At 32.3% G+C, this 20,209-nt stretch overlaps 1 protein-coding gene and 1 long non-coding RNA gene across 3 annotated transcripts; one reads left to right on the forward strand and one right to left on the reverse strand.

The window, feature by feature from the left end:
* Nucleotides 1-1,910: 1,910 nt before the first annotated feature.
* On the reverse strand, nt 1,911-7,872 carry LOC146898750 (potassium channel KAT3-like). Of its 2 annotated transcripts, none has more exons than XM_085732357.1 (11): nt 7,690-7,872; nt 7,343-7,558; nt 7,056-7,151; nt 6,746-6,803; nt 6,292-6,609; nt 4,190-4,429; nt 3,995-4,093; nt 3,875-3,907; nt 3,558-3,743; nt 2,565-3,066; nt 1,911-2,253 (listed from the first exon to the last, which is right to left on the reverse strand). In XM_085732357.1, exons 1-11 carry the CDS (start codon nt 7,833-7,835, stop codon nt 2,123-2,125), a joined length of 2,025 nt encoding a protein of 674 aa, XP_085588483.1. In that variant the 5' UTR covers nt 7,836-7,872; the 3' UTR covers nt 1,911-2,122. The 2 variants fall into 2 exon arrangements, with proteins under 2 accessions (XP_085588483.1, XP_085588482.1); XM_085732356.1 differs by having other exon boundaries at nt 7,056-7,211.
* Nucleotides 7,873-12,252: 4,380 nt separating this feature from the next.
* LOC146898751 (uncharacterized) lies at nt 12,253-14,930 on the forward strand. The gene is made up of 2 exons (XR_015023283.1): nt 12,253-12,395; nt 14,675-14,930. It is a non-coding gene; the product is annotated as an uncharacterized LOC146898751 (long non-coding RNA).
* The last annotated feature ends 5,279 nt before the right edge of the window (nt 14,931-20,209 follow it).

Raw genomic sequence — 20,209 nt, forward strand, 5'->3', positions numbered from 1 at the left:
TCAAACTTGATGTGCATTGATTCTTCAACACACTGTGTTTCAGAATTATACACTTTGTATGCCTTGGATCTTTCAGACTAATCTAAAAAGATTCCATTCTGAGCCTTGACATCAAATTTATTTAGATAGACTTTATTTTTCAAGATGTAACATGTACATCCAAACTGATGAAAGGAAGAAATGCTTGGTTTTTTTTTCCTTTAAAAAGTTCATATGTTGTTTTGTTCAGAATTAATATAATATAGATTCTAATTTGAACATAACATGTTGTGTTTACAACTTCTGCCAGAAGTACTTAGCCATATTAGCTTCATGAATCATGGTTCTGGCCATTTCTTGTAAGGATATGTTCTTTCTCTCTACAATCCCATTTTGTTGTGGAGTTCTAGGAGAAGAAAACTCTTAGATAATTCCTTGTTTTCACAAAAAGTTTCAAATGGCTCATTTTCAAATTCTCCACCATGATCACTTCTGACTTTTAAAATTTTCATTTCTTTTTCAGATTGTACTTGTGTGCATAAGTTATTAAACACATCATATGTTTCATCTTTAGTTCTAAGGAACTTGACCCAAGTCCACATCAACAATGACTAATCCATACTTTTTCCCACTAATTAATGTTGTACCAACTGGTCCAAACAAATCGATGTGAAGTAGCTCTAATGGTCTAGATGTAGAAACAATGTCTTTAGATTTAAAAGAAGATTTCATAATTTTTCCTTTTTGACATGCTCCACATAGTGCATCTGAGTGATAGTTAATGTCTGATAAACCTCTAACCAGTTGTAACTTACTAAGCTTAGAGATTAATCTCCAATTAGCATGACCCAACCTTCTGTGCCAAAACCATTTCTCCTCACTCACTGACAGAAGGAAAACTACCTTCTATTCAGCCAATTCAGAAAAATTGATTTTGTAAACATTGTTCTTTCTTTTACCTTTAAACACTATGGATTTGTCGTTTTGTTGATTACTGTGCAGTTGTTCTTATTAAACATCACTTCATAACCACTATCACCAAATTGACTTATGCTAAGTAGGTTATGTCTCAGTCCATCAACAAACCAAACATTATTAATGGAGATAAAATAGTTACCAATAGTTCTCATACCAATAATCTTGCCTTTTTTATTTCCTCCAAATCCCACAATTCCTCCCTCTTTCGTGGACAAGGTTTGGAACATATATTTTTCTCCTGTCATGTGTCGCGAGCAGCCATTGTCCAGGTACCATGATCTCTGTTTTTCCATTCCTCTTAAGCACATAGACAATTTCAGACTTAGGTACTCATATGAAGGGTTTATACTTCTTTTGTGCCTTGTGCCTGAAGTTATAAGGCTTAAATTTTCTACAATGCATTGATCATGTTATGCACTCAATGTGTTGGAGGACATTTTATGTTGGGGTGTCCCGGGTATGCGGGAGAATCAAAACCATAAGAGACAGAGATAAAAGATAGACGCCATATCTCCGTCCAAAATTTTAAGGTATTGGATATATGCGATCACCTCTTATATATCCAACATTTTATCTATTCATTGGCGATGTGCGACTTAACCACAACAATCTCCCTCTCAAGGATGAGTTTCCACCTCCTATAACAAAATCCACCCCTACTCCTCCACCAAGCCGAATCAAGACTCTGATACCACTTGAGGAGTCGGGCATTGTCGGAAACAACAATGGGTCAATGCTCCTGGACAACAAGAGAGAGGTAGAGACGCCACATCTCCACCCAAAAGCTTAAAACATTAGGTGTATGAGTCACCTCTCTTATACATCCACATTTTCACCATTCATAGACGATGTGAACTTAACCACTCACACGTGAACCGAGTATTTTATTCCAATTTTTCATTTAGGTTAGCAGTGATACAATGCATATGAAAATGAAGCAAAACAACCAGAGCTAGCAACAAGTTTGATTATTATGTAGTTTTGTATTGTTTCTTTCAATTCCTTTGGTTGTGCATTCATTATGATCTGAATCTAGTATAAGCATGAAGAGAAATTTTCAAAATTATTGCATAGTAAAAGGAGATTAGCAACATCTCCATTAATGAGATTTTATGTAATCTGTGTGTATCTGAATACTATAAATGCTAGTTTTATATCTAAACTATTAGCTCAAAGTTTCGTTGTCGCCGCAAAGAAAATACAGATGATCACCGTCTCGAATGACACAAAGGTCATCTATCTCTGCATTCTCTGAATTTAGTATTATTGTAGGCCTTGGCCCTCCAAACTTTTCTCCTGCAGTTTCACAAATTGATAGTAAGAATATGAAGATAAGATCAAAGCAACTATTGAGAATAGTCTTAAATTTTACATGATTAGTTGGAAAACGTTCTGTAAGTACATGTTCAAATGTTTAGCGAGTTTGGCAAAATCACGGCACCATTGTGATTTTGTTGAAACGTCAAAGTGTCGCTTTTGTCAAAATCAAGGTAGCTCATCGTGATTTTGTCAATCTCAATGTCAATTCAAACATGCATAAAACTCTACCTAGACACCGGCATTATTTACAAAAGAGTATTTGACAGAATGTTTAAGTGGATGCTTACCAACAATCTTGAGCAGCTCATCCAATGAATCAGGTAAAATTATCAACTTCCCATGTTTTCCTTGTAACTTGGTTCTGTCTTGTCCTACATAGTGAATGGTAACTCTCTTATCAACAAAAATCGGTTTTTTCCTTTCGATTTGATGGTTACTTGCTCCTAAAGAAATTTGGTCACTCCTAACATGGCTAAGGTTATCTGTCTCCATAAAGTCTATTATATGTTCATCTAATGTCTGTCCATTTTCATGACTCTTGTTTTGTTGCTTGTCTTCTTGATCTTTCTGTTTCCATCTAACAGGACTTAGCTTCTTTTCATTTGCTTCTTTTTCTGGCTGATTTTCAATCATGTTAGGTATCATGTCATGCAATATGTCTCCCCCATGTGAATTTTTTGTAAATTCATCACATGAATTTCTCCTTGTGTTGTTTCCACCATGTATGTCATGAAGAGACAATCTAGTAGGTGGATGTCCAAAACCTAAATCTTCTTGACCACTTAACCTCTGTCAAAAGAAACAACAAATTATCAACAACAAAATAGCCCTTTCTCCCTAAAAGATTATAAAATCGGAAAATATAATTTCCTAGTTTTTAAAATTTGAATAATTATCTCATCGAATTTCTAGTATATTTTTGCTAATTTGTGAAGTTGAATAATGAGTTGATCGGTCATTAGGTGATGTGGCTATGTATATTTTTCTGAGAAATTTTATTTTTTTAGGTTACACATATGCATTGTCACACTATCCAGTGACCGACCAACTCATTATTCAACATTACACATCAGGAAAGATAAGCTATAAATTTAGTGGCAAAGAAAATTTCTGAAATGTTAAAAAGTGAAGGATTATATTTCGGATTTAGAAATCACATACTAAAATCGTAAGTTTGTGAAAAATAAGAGGTTCAAAAGTGTATTTAAGACAATAATAATACTCTTGTGAGAGAGGTTATGCTATAAATGAAATCTAGAAAAGTGTAATATGTTTATTACCATAAAAAGATTTGACATTATAATTGGTGCTGCTTCTGGATTTGCTTGTAAGGCATTCATCAATGAAGTTCTGCTAAGCCTTAAAATTTGTGAAAGCTCTTTGGTCCTAACAGTGAAAGGTTGTTGCTTATTGTATAAAACTCCAATCTCTCCAAATGTATCTTCTGCACTTGCCTTCATCAAAACCTGAATTATTCATGTTAGGGTAGATAGTTAAGTTCAATTGTTTCATTGCGAAATATGATTGAAGACCATTGATGCATAGTCTTTAAATTCATAAAAAGGTAAACATGCAATGTTTGAATGTTATGACATACTTGTTCACGACCATCAACACTGCGAATGAGATCCTGCAACAGATTAAATTGATCATGAGAAACGCAGACTTTTCGATTATATGATCGATTAATTGACTGCAAATGCTTAAGATTACTCACCACTGATCCTGAGACCAACATGTATAGATCTGTTGGAGACTCATTTTGTAGCATAACATCAACTTTAGGTGGAAAATACTCGGCTTCTATTTCTGTAACCTATTGTTACAAAGTTACTTACATCAGACCTTGTAATGATAACAATACGGACAATGTATTTCCGATAAATAACTAATAAAGCATGTGAAAATGTACCAGTTGAAATAGAAAATCTTGTGAAACTCTTTGGAAGAGGTAGGATTTCTGCACAACAGGATAAAAAAGATGGTGTGCAATGCTTGCGCGAATTGCTTTTGGCATGCCATTTATTGTTTCTTGCTGTTTTAATCCTTCTGTTTTGAACTTGAGACATAAGTGTGATAGTATTTGATCCTGTGTCTCATGAGGTAGATGATTTTTTGATGCAAATTCTGTTGCTGCTCTCACTGTATCTCTCTGTGCCACAAAAACCAATAGTTTATTCATTAGAGAGAAGAAAATTAAGTAGGATTGTAATATTGGTAAGATCTTTAATAGGATTGTTATTGAGTTCTTAAATATATACGGTAAATAAACAACAATTGCTTAAATTTTAAGTCATCGGACAAAATATAGCGAGTTACTTAAATTATGACATAGTAATAGTCGAGTTCTCTAAATGACAAAAAGGCAACTCCGAGTGAGTTGCTTAAATATCGTTCCATAAAGATGTATCACGATTTCATATAATTGTATTTGTCACGTTTACTTTAAAGGTTTCAATCAGAAACTATTTGATTAAAATTGGACAGCTCACATTTTGTTGGAATAACTCACATCGATTTAGTTTGGTTCGATTTCACATCTAAAAAACATTGAAAACCAAACCATTGTAGACTTGGTCGGTATCAACTATCAATATTATTTTGGCTGAAAATCGAACTGTTGCACCCTACCAAAAACATGTGCCAGTCGTTATGAACTTGTAATATGGTCCACATTCCCAATTAGGAAAATAAATTTGGACCAATGTCAGTGGGTATAACATGGTTCATATGGACCCACTAAATGATTTAAACCAGCACTACACGACAAAATAAATGCTTTTTTATTTTATTTTATTTTATTTTTGGTTTCCTTTAATTGCAGGACTGATTTTGGCTTGACAACTTTTTATTTTTTATTTTTTTAAGGAGGCTTGACAACTAATGACTTGGTTACAGTCATAAAGTTTTGGACAAATTTTAGATTCGATTCTTATGCTTATGATTATATAAAAATATGAAAAAATACTAGTCCTCATATGTAAGATTCACGCGGAACAAATGATTCTTTGCTTACTTTTTATTCGTGGTTAACTGGTATTTATGGTATATATATTTTGTCAACTGTTTCATTGTGTGCTCAATAACTTTCACCACCAATTTAAAAATATACTATTAAGAAAATTCGTAAAATTAGTTTTAAATATACCATATTTGAGGTTAAGAAAAATTAAATGTCAGAATCAAAACTTTAGAGTTTTTTCTTGAATAATAATTGTGTGATACTCAATGCTAATCGTCAATTTGTGATTGAGACTCCAAAGTCCGGATTTATTCTAAGGAAAATGTTACTTAATGCTAAGTAGGAATAAAAAGTACAAATACTTGAGAAAATAAAAAAAAAAGAATATAAAGTACAGAAGAAAAATATTAATATGACTAAAAATATTAATATGACTGATAGTTTATGAACCAATAAATAGTCTTCCCTCTCAAAAATGAATAGGATTCTAACCAATAAATTAACATTACTTGCTGTTTGTCAAAAAATAAAAATAAAAATAAAAATTTTTGAGGAAAAAGTAAAATAAAATTCTTAACACTTGTTAAAAAATATAATTTAATTTGTAAAATACAATTAATATACATTTTTTGCTAAAAAAATTTAATATATATATATATATATATATATATATATATATATATTATATGTTGGTCGTGGGGAGGGTTGAGTCCTAGAGTATTAATATCTGCAATCATATCAATTCAAGTTTGTGTGTAATTACTCGAACTCGGACCCATAAATATAAATATTTACCCTGTCCACTGCTTGTATTTTATTTTTACAAGTGTTCAACATACTTGGATTCGATTCTCATCCTTAGTTCCAACTATGTAAAGATATTTTGTGTAGATGTTGAATCATATTTCACGGTTTAAATATTTTTATAAATATTTTTTTATAAAAATATATGTCTAAATATGTTAGCGGGACTAAATTGAACTGCGAGAAGATCATGAGAGATCAAATTAAGTATTCAATGAACTAAACAACATGAGGTTGAGAAAACATACAAAATTTCTGGTGTGACTTGTCCATTGAACAACAAGATTTGTCATGTTACCAATGATGTAAGCTGTTAATCCCAAGTTGAACAACATGTATCCAATGTCAAACAACATCTCCTGAGTGTTATTAGCATGCAAATCTCCATATCCAGTAGTAGTTAGTGTCACAATTGACCAATACATTGCTATCACATATCTATCCCAAAGACTCATTTCCTTAAAATCAGGGTACACAGAACCAATCCATGTCCTTTTTGAATCATGGTACCTATCTGCAAGTAAATAGTTAAAGCATCCAGCACAGTGTACTGCAAACAAGGTCACCTGAAAAATTTGATCAAAAGTCGAAACATTTCAATTTCTAATTGGTTAATAATAATTGATTCTTCGAATAGGATTACCTCCGTTAGAAAGAAACATATATAAAACCAAAATTAGAAAGGATTATGTAGACGCTTACCGCAATGAGCTTTAAGCATCGAATCCAAAAGTAATTCCAGCGAATGTTTTTCTCAAGGCTGAAAGAACAAATTCGAGGAGCTAGTGAGTACGGTGATACTCGAAAGCACAGTTTTAAATAAAGTTATGCGGCTGTAATTTGGGTTTGCGACAGCAAGGTTTTGATGTCTCTACAACGCGATTAAGTGTAGGATAGTATTAGCTGTATTTGACCGCGATTTTTGCAATATTAAGAATTGCAGCGCGAGTGTGATTTAAAACAATGCTTGGAAGAAATTGAGAATAAAGTTGAGCATGTTATTAAGATTTACCTTGCAAAGAGAGAACTGACTCGTCTGAGTCGCCATAAACGAAGCATGTCAAGAATTCTGAATCCAAACTCGCTGCTATGATCGGTGAATATGGAGCTAATGGTTTGAAGAGGTGCAGTTGAACAAACATCAAAGATAAACCAGGTACATAGGTACCTGAAATCAAAGTTTTTATGGGAAGAAGAGAAAAATAATTCTTGTCAATTTTTTATTTGAGAATTTAAAATTCATTTTATTAATTCTACAAGGAAAAAAGAAATAACATAGTAAAGTGGTTAGATATGTACCTTTTTGCAATTTTCTTATGATCATCAATAAGAAGGTAGGAATGGTTATCAAGATATGCAACAAAGAATGTCATCACTATGTCAATTGCAAAGAAACCATTCACAATGTTATCTATGATGAATAGTGTGTCATGTTTTTCAGGTAGAAAAGCAAATTGAAAGGGGCATATCCATGCAGAGTAAAGCACTAGAATTATCAACCACTTGTCCCAAGCCCTGCAAGAAATTATATTATATAATATTATAACATCGTTAGTCCATGTGTCGACATAGTGTTACGAGTTTAAATTTGTAACCTCAAGAGACAGAGTTCAAATAAAAAGAAAATAAAGAGACGTCATCATTACCAGTAATTTCGATCGAAGGGGGAGATTATGTATTTTCTTAGTTTAGTTTCTTGGTGGACTCTTGCTCCAAGAGATGGCAAGATACCAGTTTGGAAATCATCAACCCAAAACATCTTGAAAAATCTATTGACATATGAGAATGGCATGATAGACTTGAATCCTCTAGAGAGATGTAGTTGAATTGAATCAATCCACTAGAAAATGAGCATATTTATAGTAATTATGATTTGACTTTGATGGGCTGGTTTATGTCCCTTTTTCCCTGCCCTTTTTGGTGAGATGCCTGTGATATTAGTACACATATTATAGAATATATATATATATATATATAAGAAACATATGCGCCTGATATAAATAGAAAATAAATAAATAAATAGAATATGATAAAATGTGAGGTATAAAATTGTGGTGGTAAAATGTTCCATGTTGTTTCAACAAAATAAAATGGAATAGAAAGAAGCAAAATGATACAAGACTTGTATATATGCTGGGATGTTGAGGATGATTCTGGGTGTGACTTTTGACTTGTGTTTATACCTAAATTGCTTTCACATGGAAAATCAAATCTTTATCCAAATGATATTTACTATTACAACAGTACATGTACCTGATGTACAGTAACCTATGATTGGTTAAGAAATGAAGATTTGTTTTTCTTTGACTCAACTAATGTAAATGTTTCTATTTAAAATTTTAAATATAGACCAAAAAGCTATAGTGGAATTGAATTGACACAGATTCTATTTAAGAGACATGTATACCAATAATCTTTATCTTATATGTACTTATGTGCATACCCTTTTATGAAAGATTCCTATTTTAGTATTGGGCCAACCTCCATTAAATAATCAAGGTTTGGATACTCTATTTGTGTTTGTGGTAATTTGAGTTATAGAAGTGTAAGAAAGAAGCAACATGGGAAGCCACAAACGTGTGTTGGGTTGATTTTGAATCAATAGTACTATGAAGCACGGAGACTCATCAAATTAGGTGTGTCCCGATCATGTCCGACACACGCATATTATTATTCTGAATTATGTGATTTTCTCTCAAATTATGAGAAGTGTCGGCGTGTCAATGTCTGTGTCGTGTATGTAGTGGTGTCATGCTTCATAGAGTGGAATTTACCGAAAAGTGATTTAGGATCGGATGCTTCATATGAAATTGATTTGGATGTTACATCTAAGGCTAAAAACTACAAATGTTTGGATGTATTCAATGAAAAAAACTACAAATTCCTACAAATTCTAGCCATAGATCATAATCAATTTTAAAGACAAAATCAATGCAAATCAAAAACAACAAATATATTAAAATCAATTTTAAACCCTGGGAGAAAGTTTGGTTGCTCCGAAAATAATCAATTTTAAAAGCAAAATCAACTCATCTCGAAAACAACAAACATATTCAAATGAATTCTAAAACTTAAAAGAAAGTTTGTTTTCTCGTGTGAAACTAAACATACACTTACTATGAAACACACGGTCGTGCTTCAAGATGGTTGCACCGATCTCTTTTGCTCCGGTGGTTTGGGTATCTGCAACGACACTTTGATGTTTTAGTGTGACAAGACTCTTATAATAGGTTTTAGAGGGAGAGGGAGAGATAAATATAAAGCGAACTTACTTGAACATTCAACAATCGACTGCAATTCATGATGTAAATATGAGTGTATTGAAACACAAACAAATAGTGGAACTCATAAATTTTTTAAAAGATAGTAAAATGTGTAAAACACAAAACAACGCGTTTGTTATAGGTCTCTTGAGAAGATCCTAACTTTTCAGTTGGCGACAATTGAGCAATTCATATTGCCATGAATCGTACTAAGGTGTCAAACGCACGCAACGGAGTTTATTGTTACTTACGTAGGGTTTTATCCTCATAATCAGGGTTTTATACCCACATGTCACTTTTTTTTTTTTATTTTTTGACAAAAACCCATAACCATATGAGGATCATTTTATGGGAATTGAGTTTATTACCTAATAACATGTATTATTTGTCCAAAAAAATATATATTATTTGTCAACCTAAAAAAACATAACATAACATGCTACGTAGTATTTTTTTTAGGAAGAAAAAAACTGTAAGTGGATAGTACTTGCCCAAGTTTAGAGAACACCATAGACTCGAACACTATTTACAAAGAATTTACATTTACTTCCCTTCCATAGAATGGATGATTTAAAGATTCTGTAATGGTCGTTATACTTCTAAATCACAAAACCCGATCTCGCGTTAGGAAGGACAGGTAAAACCTTGCAAACCACTTCATCTCTTTTAAATTCTTTTAATTTTAATAAATCCTTATTTATTAATTTTGTTACGTTTGCAGCAATTTAACCTAATTTTTTTCCGCTCATTTGCTTTATTAGGTTTGCAATTATTTAACCTAACAAATTCCATCTAAAAAAATGCATTGCACCAATTTCATTCCTATCCTTTTGCCTTTTTATTTTTTTGAAGAAAATATTTTCTACACTTATTTGATGTTGCACGTTTAATTTGTTCTAGAAACTGTGAGCATTATTATTTATTAATTTTGTTACGTCTGCAGCAATTTAACCTAATTTTTCCCGCTCATTTGCTTGATTAGGTTTGCAATTATTTAACCTAACAAATTTCATCTAAAAAAATGCATCGCACCAATTTCATTCTATCCTCTTGCCTTTTTTTTTTTTTAAAGATAATATTTTCTACACTTATCCTTATTTATTAATTTTGTTACGTCTGCATCAATTTAACCTAATTTTTCCTTTTTTTCCTTATTTATTAATTTTGTTAAGTCTGCAGCAACTTAACCTAATTTTTCCCTCCACTAATCCCTTATTAGGTTTGCAACAACTCAATCCTAAAATTTTGGCTCTAAATTTGCATCATTAAATGCTAATCCTCAACCCTAAAATTTTGGCTCTAAATTTGCATCATTAGTTTGTGATTATCCATGCTACCTCAACAAAAACCCTAATATTTTCCTCTTTTTTTTTCTTTACCTATCCATGATTTTTCTTGAGGTTCGTTCCCATTAAACCTTTCTCTCTTCCTTCTTTGTTTTTGAATGTCAAACATGCTCGGATTATTTTTTAATGTTAATTAATAGTAAAAAAAATCTCTAAATTATTGTATATCAAAATCATTTTTATTTAAATTTGTTACAAACATGGTCTATGGGGTTGTTCGTTATAACTTTTAAAAAAGATCACTTTTAAGAGCATTATTTCTCTTTGTTATTGTTTTTTTTTAAACCAGGATCTAAAAAAAAAGTCTAAAAACAATTTCAAATTCAAAGATATTAAGATTATGTTTTTTATGGGAGGGGGGAGAAAATAAGTATCAAAAGATGAAAGTAATTTGTCGTCATGAACTTAGCTCAGTTGATTTGGACAATGCATAAACATAAAATATGCAAGGTCCGGGGTTCAAATCCCGGCAACCACCAAAAAGATGAAAGTAATTTTGTAGCAAATAATTTGAATACCATACATAACGAATTTCACTCATCCTTAATTATATGTCTAACCCGGGCAACGCCGGGTAAATAAACTAGTTCTGCTAAACACCAAATTGAAAGAGAATACGTCTAGTGACAATAACTTACTATTTTATTACTTGTGTACGATTTGGTACATTTGTTGTAACATTCCATTTTTTAGGATGTTATTATTTTGATTTTTATTATTTTTTTTTGAGGAATTTTTATTATTTATTTGTTTATTTGATGTGTTTGAATTATTGGGATAGTTGGTTTTATTAAAGATTTAGGAGAAAAAATGTATTTTGGGAAGTTCAGGATTATTTAATGTGGTTAGTAATAACTTTGAAGAATTAATAGAATAGAAGTAAATAGTAAAGAAAGGGTTTTAAGTGAAATAAATAGGTAGTGTTATGAATCTCTCCCCCCTCTCTCTTTTGTGAGCAGCTAAAACCCAAATTTCTTCTTCTTCATCCACCAAAAATGGGTGGTTTAGGGTCAATTTTTTACTCTAAAACACCCCTCTATATCGTTTTTCTCATTCCCTTTTATTTAAATAAGTGATTTTCACATTGAATTAGGGTTTTCTTTCGTAATTTCGCCGTCTTAGTGCGACGTTGTTTTGTTTGTCATCTTTGTGCGGCGTTGTCTGTCTTTTCCCTCTTGTTCAGGTGTTTGTTCAGTTCAGATTGTCAGATCAGCTTCGATCAAGTGCAAATTCAACCAATGACTTTGGCGTCATCAACGTTGCAGATCCGAATGCATGGCTATTTCGGAGATTTTAATATAGTCATATTTGTAGGCTTATGTACTTTGTCGTTTTATGCTATTAACATGAATGTTGTGAGTTTGTTCACAGATTCATCCTTTTTGTTTTTAGCGAATTTATATTGCATCGATATACTCTATCAATTTGAATGAATGAATGAATGAATGTCGTTTGTTTTGTGTCAAAAAAAATAGGTAGTGCTATTTTTATGAGTAAGAATAGTGTCTAAATCCCAATAAAAGTTAATTGAACCAAACCCAATTGGTGTGGATATATAAGAGTGATAGTCTTCACAATTTAGGGTTAAATCATTTGGTAAGTTTTACAAATAGAGACACAAGAGAGAAAATAGAACAAAATAGAAGAGAAAGAAGATCTAAAGGGAAAAAGAAGAGAAAGCTTGGATGACTAAAGTGAAGAGGTAGATTGAAACTTAGGAGGTAAGCTTAATTGGATTAAGAGGTAAGATGGAAGGTTATTTTCACCATCTAGAACTTATGAGCAATTGTGTAGTTTTGGGTTATGTGTGTTCTTACATTTTCATGAAATTGTTGTTGAATTAAGTTGAATTTTGTGCGGTTTCACTTAATGTGCGGACTTTTTTCTCTCTCTAAACTAAAACACTCTGCCTTCTCTCTAAAAAAGCTTCACTACTAGAAAAAGCAAAATTAGAGAGGGAAATTAGTGACGGAAAAAATAAAATCCCTCACAAATTCTTTGGTCGCAAAATTTAATGACGGAATTTGAGAGGGATTTCGTGTTTTCCCTCACTAAATTTCCCTCACTAATTTTTGTTTTTTTAGTAGTGCTTCACCGCCTTTCACTGCCTTCTCCTCCCCAATCCAAACTTTAAGGTCAAGATGTAGAAATCATATGGTGGTGGTGCTCTCGCCGTGATTGAACGCCGCACCACCCTCTCCTGTCAACCGTCGCTCCCTCCTTCTGTTTCTGTTATGGGTTGTTCCTGCTCATACGGCGGTGGTTGCGTTGGTTTTCTCGTTCAATCCCACTCCAGATTCGGTTCTAAGTCTGGATCTCTTGATTTGGAACTTGATTTTTTGTTCTGGATTGGCTTCTTGTTCCTCTTTCGGTCGGGGATTGCGTACGTTTTGGTTGGTGTTCTTCCTGATCGTGGGGCTGGTCAGTGGTGGCGCCGCCGTTGATGGTAGTGTTGTCTCTGTTTTGTCACCGGATCGGATTGGTGGTTTGTGTTTGTTGGGTTTTGGTGGTGTTGGTGTGTTTTGTTTGTTGGGTCGACGCTGTTGCTGTTCTCCGACGTCGGTTCGTTTGTGTTTATTTTGTTGTTCGTTTAGAGATTGGGTGGATTTAGACTTTTCTCATTTTGCGGTGGTTGCGTGATTTAAAAAACCCGGAAGGGTGTGTGATTCTAAAACCCGAAAGGGTCTGGTTTGTTAACCCAAAAGGGTTTGTTACTGATATATTGGACTCATCCCTCGATCTGCGTTCTTACGCGTTGTTTGAACCTTCTGTGTTCGGTGGTATGATTTTTCGACTCTCTGATATTCCAGATTTGTTGAGATCTGCAGGTTTCGAGGGGTCATGTCTACTTTCACTCTGGTTATTGCTCGAAAGAGCTTATGCTTGCTGATGACAGGGAGCTGTTGGCACTGGGATTCTGATACCGTGTTGGCGGTCAATCCTTTCGCCATTTTTAAACTTTATTTGTCCTATGCAGATGTTCACTTTTCATTCTTTCTTTGTAATTTGGTTTCGCACCCGTACGCGGGTTCGCTGGGTTGCGCATGTGATTAGTGAATTTTTATTAGGATAGATTATAGTTGATCCACGTGGACTGTTTTATCACGATGTATTCCCGTTTGGGTTATTCCTGGGTCAGGTCTAATGTCCCCCCAGTCTTTGTATCTCTTTCTTTTTATTTATTATATTTTGTGTTTTGCCTAAAAAAAAAAGTTGAATTTTGTGCTCTATTTATTGTGGTTAGTTTGAATATGTGAAAAGTGGTAATAACATGTTGTCGTCGTTGTTGTTGTTGTATGAGAATCCATGTTTGATTAGGATAAGTTGGTGTTTATGAGTTTTTTAGCTTAATTGAATGAAATTTATGAAGCTGTTGATGAATTATGTTAATCTATGTTTTATCTTCCTTGTTATAACATTGGGTATGTGAAATTCGTGGAATTAGGTTGTTGTTATTGTTATTGCTAAGTTTGGGTGTGAGTTATTAAAGTGAAAAATGGGTTTTTGAAGTGATAAGTTGTTTATTAAGTGAAAAGTGGATTTTTGAAGTGATAAGTTGTAATAGATAATTATCAGGTTAATTGATGTTGAAAAGGAGTGGAATTAAATTCGCTAAGGTGGAATTAATGTATAAGTGATTACATATAAGTGGTTTAAAGATTTGGGATGAATTTGATGTGAATTGGATCGAAAAATGGTGTTGAAAATGGTATTTTCCGCGGAAAAAAAAAATGCAGAATCCCTATCCTGTCAAACACGCATGACCGTGCACCCCTGTGGCTCACATCTAGGGAGCACGAGTGTGCAACCCCACGACCATGCGCCCCTTCAGTGTAGAGGAAACTCATTTTTTTTTGACTTTCTAAGGTATCCAATGCATGTGAATAAGTCCCAAATGCCTTAATTGATTATTAGGAGTATAAATTGCATGTGTAAGAGCAATTAAATTATGCAATTATGACATGTTAACTTGCAATTGATTATGAATTAAGTTGAATTTCATGTTCCATTTTCATTGATAGGTTCAGCTTCTATGGGCATGGAAGTACTCGCCTCAACCTTCTTCTCATGAGGATGCCGTTTTTGGGCTATTCTTTTGTCTAGGGAAGCTTGCTCAATGACTAAAGGTTTCTTACCATGATGAATCTTTTCCTTTTCCTTTTTGGAGTGCAACTACTTATAATTTGAGATACTATGACCAATGATGTGACAATTATTACAAAATTGAGGGAGGTATTCATATTAGACAGCTCCATGAATGTAATTCAAATTTAAACATTTGTCTGTTGCTGAGTGTGATAGCTGAAATCCTTTCTCTGTTGAAAAAGATGAAGGACACCGGGATTGAGGTTGACGATGTCTGTTGTCCAAACCGTACCTAGCTAAAAACAAAAGTTAAACAACTAACGATATATGTGTGTGTATGAATTAAATCGTATAAAACATTTTTTTGATCAAGTTCTTCACTCTTTTTTATTAAGAATGGTAGAAATAAGATAAATGATTGTAAATTTACTAAGAGTTTTAGAAAATAAAGTTTAGTAAGGATTATGGGGAGCCACGTTGAACATACAGACAATTACCTTCCCACATTTTCTTTCTCTAGGTTTTGATCCTATTTTATTTTATTTTTTGACAAAAAAGGTTCTGATCCTATTTTAGTTAGCAGTGGTGCTATATACCACGAATCAAAAGCAACGAAAACCACGAAATGTTGTACGTGGCTACATGAAAAGCGCTCACATCAGAATTTTTTTTCTTTAAAATGTTTTTTGACGGAAAACATGGGTGGGTGGTTACATAATTCTTGATTTTCGTTGACTCATGCTTCGTGGGAATAGGCATTTCCCTTTAGTTAGGCAGACATTTGATCGCCGCTAAAAAAATTCAACAAAAAAATTCGTAACGACTTTTTTTTTTTTTTTTTTTTTGCGTGACCACTCTTGATGATTAGTTCATGATAACCACTTTACTCATGCATGGAATCGATTGTATGAGAAATTGTGCAGAAATAATTTGCAGATTATTATGAAAGGAGTACGTGTTTGTCTTATTTGGGTTGTCCATTGTGCTTGTCATTTGTTCTTTTGTTAGTTTTAAACTAAAGGATTAATTTTCTTGCACGATAGTGTATACTGTGCATTTAATCAAATCACAATTAAATAGATATTTTTAGAGGTATTTTATTTTGAGCATGGCTAATTAAACACAGGGAGGGAGTGGACTATCTTTAGAGTATTCTGAATTTGAAACTAACCAATAAAAATTGCATACGGTCGAAATTCACAGGAAAGACAAAGTGAAAGGTGGAAGTCAAAAAAAGTCGTTGGTTGGAATAAAGGTCGTCATGGATTTGTGAGAATGTCATTCGCTTTATAACATTTTTCTCTTAAAAAATGTGTTTTGATTGAATATATGTGTAACTTTATTTATAAATTTATTAATTTAAATTAAAACTTTTTTAAGGAATAAATTAAAACTTATTGACAAACTTCCCTAAAAAAAAAACTTATTGACAAACCATTTTATTTTAACATACGATATGTATATGTACTAAGTAATCAATATTAAAATATAGAATTTAATTCAAATATATTGTCAACAACACTCTCAATTAAGCATAACTTTTTTTTTTATGACAAAAACAAAATGATATTCATTCATTCAAATCGAGAGCATTCAACACCGCCAAAAACATAGTTTTAAAACTCGGACCGGTAATCGACTCGGTAAGGGTATTGGGTCACTGAGTCAATGGTCGAACCACTGGGTCACTGGTCGAACCGCATGAAAGAATCAGATTAAATCAGTTGACTTGATTGTGTCACTCGGTCTTTATAATAAAAATCTCATGTTACATTGGATAATTCTGTTCACTAAAAAATTTATTACACTTATAAAAAGTAATTTCACAAGTTTATTTTTCAAATTTAATCTATTGACTATGATACAATTATCAATCAAATACAAAAATTAATTTTAAGCACAAAAATGATTTTCATAAAAGAAAAAAATTACACTATTTTATTTTTGACAAAAGAAATATGCTATTAATCACAAAAATATTTAGAAGCAAGTTTTTTTTTTTTTGTGTTAAAGATAATTGTATATAATTTTAAGTATAAATTGCAATATATCATTAAACTAAAATTATGAATAATATCATTGAACCATTAAAAATAAGAAGTAAGACAGTAGCACAATTATAGACTATATCGTTAAAAATAATTTTGAATTCCAATTTTTATAAGAAAGAAATGTGAGTTATAGTGATTTTTGGCAATTGAATTTAATATAATAAATAAGAAGCAAAACAATGTTGGAGCACTAAACAATTTAAGTGATGTTGTCGGTTCGATTCCCTGTGATTCGATTCCCTCTCCCAGAGTGATGTTTCCGGTTCGATTCCCTCTGGTTCGATTCCCTCTCCCAGCAAAAGTGGAATTTTTTTAGAAAATAAATATATCACGCTGTTCCTTGTCCAAAAAAAAAAATTCGTCCAAAAAAAACCAAACCATTAAGCGGACCGACCGAACAATCTGCGAACAAACTCACAACATCCATGTTAATAGCATATAACGGCATAATGCCTACAAAAATATATGATAAAATTAAAGTAACCGGAATATCTATGGCCTCCGGATTTGCAACGTTTACGCCCAAATCTTTCACTTTGATTGAATAATCGACCTTTCAATATGAATCAAATGAACACCGCAATAAGACGGGAAATCAAACAACGCCGCACAAGACGACGGACAACAAACCACCACACTTAGATGATGAAATCACAAAGAAAAAACCTAGATCTATGTGAAAATCAATTAAGCATATCTTATTTACTACTCCCTCCAGTCACATTTATAAGCAAAAAAACACTTTTTAGATTCATTCAATACTTAATGTATTTGGTCAATATATAGACCAAATACATTATGTATTCAATGAACCTAAAAAGTGTTTTTTTGCTTATAAATGTGACCGGAGGGAGTATAAATTATAATCGCACAAGATGTGCTGCAAATAGGAAGATACAAATGTGATTATGTCCTCGTGAGCATAGCTCAGTTGGTATGGACAATGCATAAAATATGCAAGGTCTGGGTTTCAAACCCCGGCCACAACCAAAAAATTACAAATGTGATTATGAAACCATAAGAAACCAAAAAAATTACCTTGCATATTTTATGCGTTGTCCATACCAACTGAGCCATGCTCACGAGAACGTAATCACATTACAAATTTATGCGTTGTCCATACCAACTGAGCCATGCTCACGAGAACGTAATCACATTACAAAATATCAGACAATCGATAACAATCAAAGATCTAAAGTTCCTATCGGTTCTTAGGAACTTTAGATCCTTGATTGTTATCTATTGTCTGATATTTTGTATTTTTAATTTTTTTGGTTTCTTATGGTTTCGTAATCACATTTGTATTTTTTTGGTACAAAATATCAGACAATCGATAACAATCAAGGATCTAAAGTTCCTAAAAACCGATGAGAGTGAGCACAACATTGATGAAATTCAAAATTAAAACCTTTCACATGAGATTTTAGTCAACCCCACAAAAATTACTCAATTTTTTTTTCTTTCACATTTGACCAAAGCATTGTCCACCAAATAACAACTTATAATCTCTCGCTCAAAAATGTACTACACAAAAACAAACCAACAAATTGATGAACATGTGGTAAATTCTCTCATTTGACAGTATCTTGAAATCCCTATAACCAATATAAGACGTCGTACACACTTTTTCAAGAAAAGGACAGTAAAAAAAAAAAAGAGATGGTGAAGCAATTCCATCACACCACGACCATTCACATGCACATACCTGAGATATCTTCATTTAGAAAAGCACTGCACGTTCAAAACATGTTTTGTTGGTCACATATTATTCAAAAACTTCCAATCAAATAGAAAACCATTCAATGGAACAATCTTATGTCAAACAATCTCATGACCCTACATTTAGAATCTCCTTAGTAAAAACTAGTGGATTACATATAAGCTTGCTAGTAGCATATGAGTTTTTCGTGAATAAGGTATTTGATAGCTGACAAGTTGGTTGATTAGATTAAATTCTTATAAGCTTGCTAGTGACCTTAATCGTATATTTCTAGTCATTATGAAATTCATGATCTTTCAATTTGAGTCCATACAAAAAATTTGTTCTACTTTAATTATTTTTTAGCTTTCATAGAGAATGAATATGAGCACTAAAAGTACTTATTTTTTTTGTCGAAAATTAATACAAATGTGGACTAAAATTGAACAATATTTGTAGGGTCTAAAGTAAAAAACTTGTAATTTTATAAAGACCGGAAATAAATTTAATCCTATATTTTAAGAAATAATTTTATAATTTAGTAAATGATAAAATATGACTATTTTTTTTGTCTATATATGTTAAATTATATATTGAACTCAATTTTTTATTATTTTTTGGCAATATCGCATTCCATGTTACGAATAAATCCATGTAATAAACAATGAACCATGATTGTTGAGGGTAGCCTAAAACTTTAGGGTGTCATTATATTAGACTAAAAGCAACTACGCAAGTGAGCTATGAAACCTGGATACAGATACGGGTGTGAATACAATACGATACAGGTACGCAGATACACGAATTTTTTAAAATTTAGGATACGATACGGCTAAGATATGTTAACAACAATTTTATATTAAAACTTATATGTATGTAAAATACTTGAAGAAAATAAACATTGATTAAAAGAACTCACAAATTTTATCGAATGTTGATTAACTGAATCACCTCTCTCCTTACCTTCGTGCACAAGAAGTATAATTTTAAGTGATTCATCGAGAAACAATTCTAGTGATGCATATCTAAAATTGAATCATATACATCTCTATTGAATGTTTACAACATTGTCTCACTTTTTTACTTTTCATCTTTTTCTAGGATACGTATCTGTGGAGTATCTTATAAGTATCCTTGTGTATCTGCGAAGTATCGTATAAGTATCCGTTAAAATATTTTTTAAAAATTTAAATAATTAATTTTCATACTTTGTGGGTGCATATCCGCGAGTATCCGTGGAGTATCGGTATCCGATACGTATCCGATATGGGTACGTCTCTGTTTTGGAGTATCCGGGCTTCATAGGACTGTAGACTTCACATCTTCATCCAAAACTTTAAAATATTAGACATATTACAATTATATTTTGCTCAACTGTTTTCTATTGAATGTAAGCAAAAAATTATTAAACATATTACTCATATTTTGCTTAACATATATATAGCACACTTGACATATCAACATTTTCTACATCAAATGTGATATATGTGAATCCTTGATATCGAATCAGACTCGAATACCATCGTTGAGATTTATGTGGAGTCTAAAGTACCAGAGTGTATCCACATTGAACTAAGAACAATCACTCAAATGACTTTAGACCCCCACATTGATTGTGAAGTTTCAATGAGGTTGTGGAAAGGAATAGTGGCCAAAAGAAGCTTTTTTTAATGATATAAAAGAATATAATTTCCGGAGGAAAAATGGCATAAAATACAAAG

Source organism: Medicago sativa, chromosome 8 (assembly GCF_051527215.1).
Source record: "Medicago sativa cultivar Bolivia chromosome 8, Bolivia_mono, whole genome shotgun sequence".
NCBI classification, from domain to species: domain Eukaryota; kingdom Viridiplantae; phylum Streptophyta; class Magnoliopsida; order Fabales; family Fabaceae; genus Medicago; species Medicago sativa.

Excerpts from the sequence above, each read along its gene's own strand:
- LOC146898750 (XM_085732356.1), bottom strand. The coding sequence starts at position 7,835 with ATGCCATTCTCATATGTCAATAGATTTTTCAAGATGTTTTGGGTTGAT. Across the intron at positions 7,212-7,342 it reads CATAAGAAAATTGCAAAAAG|GTACCTATGTACCTGGTTTA; the intron begins GTACATATCTAA and ends CTTTGATTTCAG. Across the intron at positions 3,744-3,874 it reads GTGTTGATGGTCGTGAACAA|GTTTTGATGAAGGCAAGTGC; the intron begins GTATGTCATAAC and ends TGAATAATTCAG.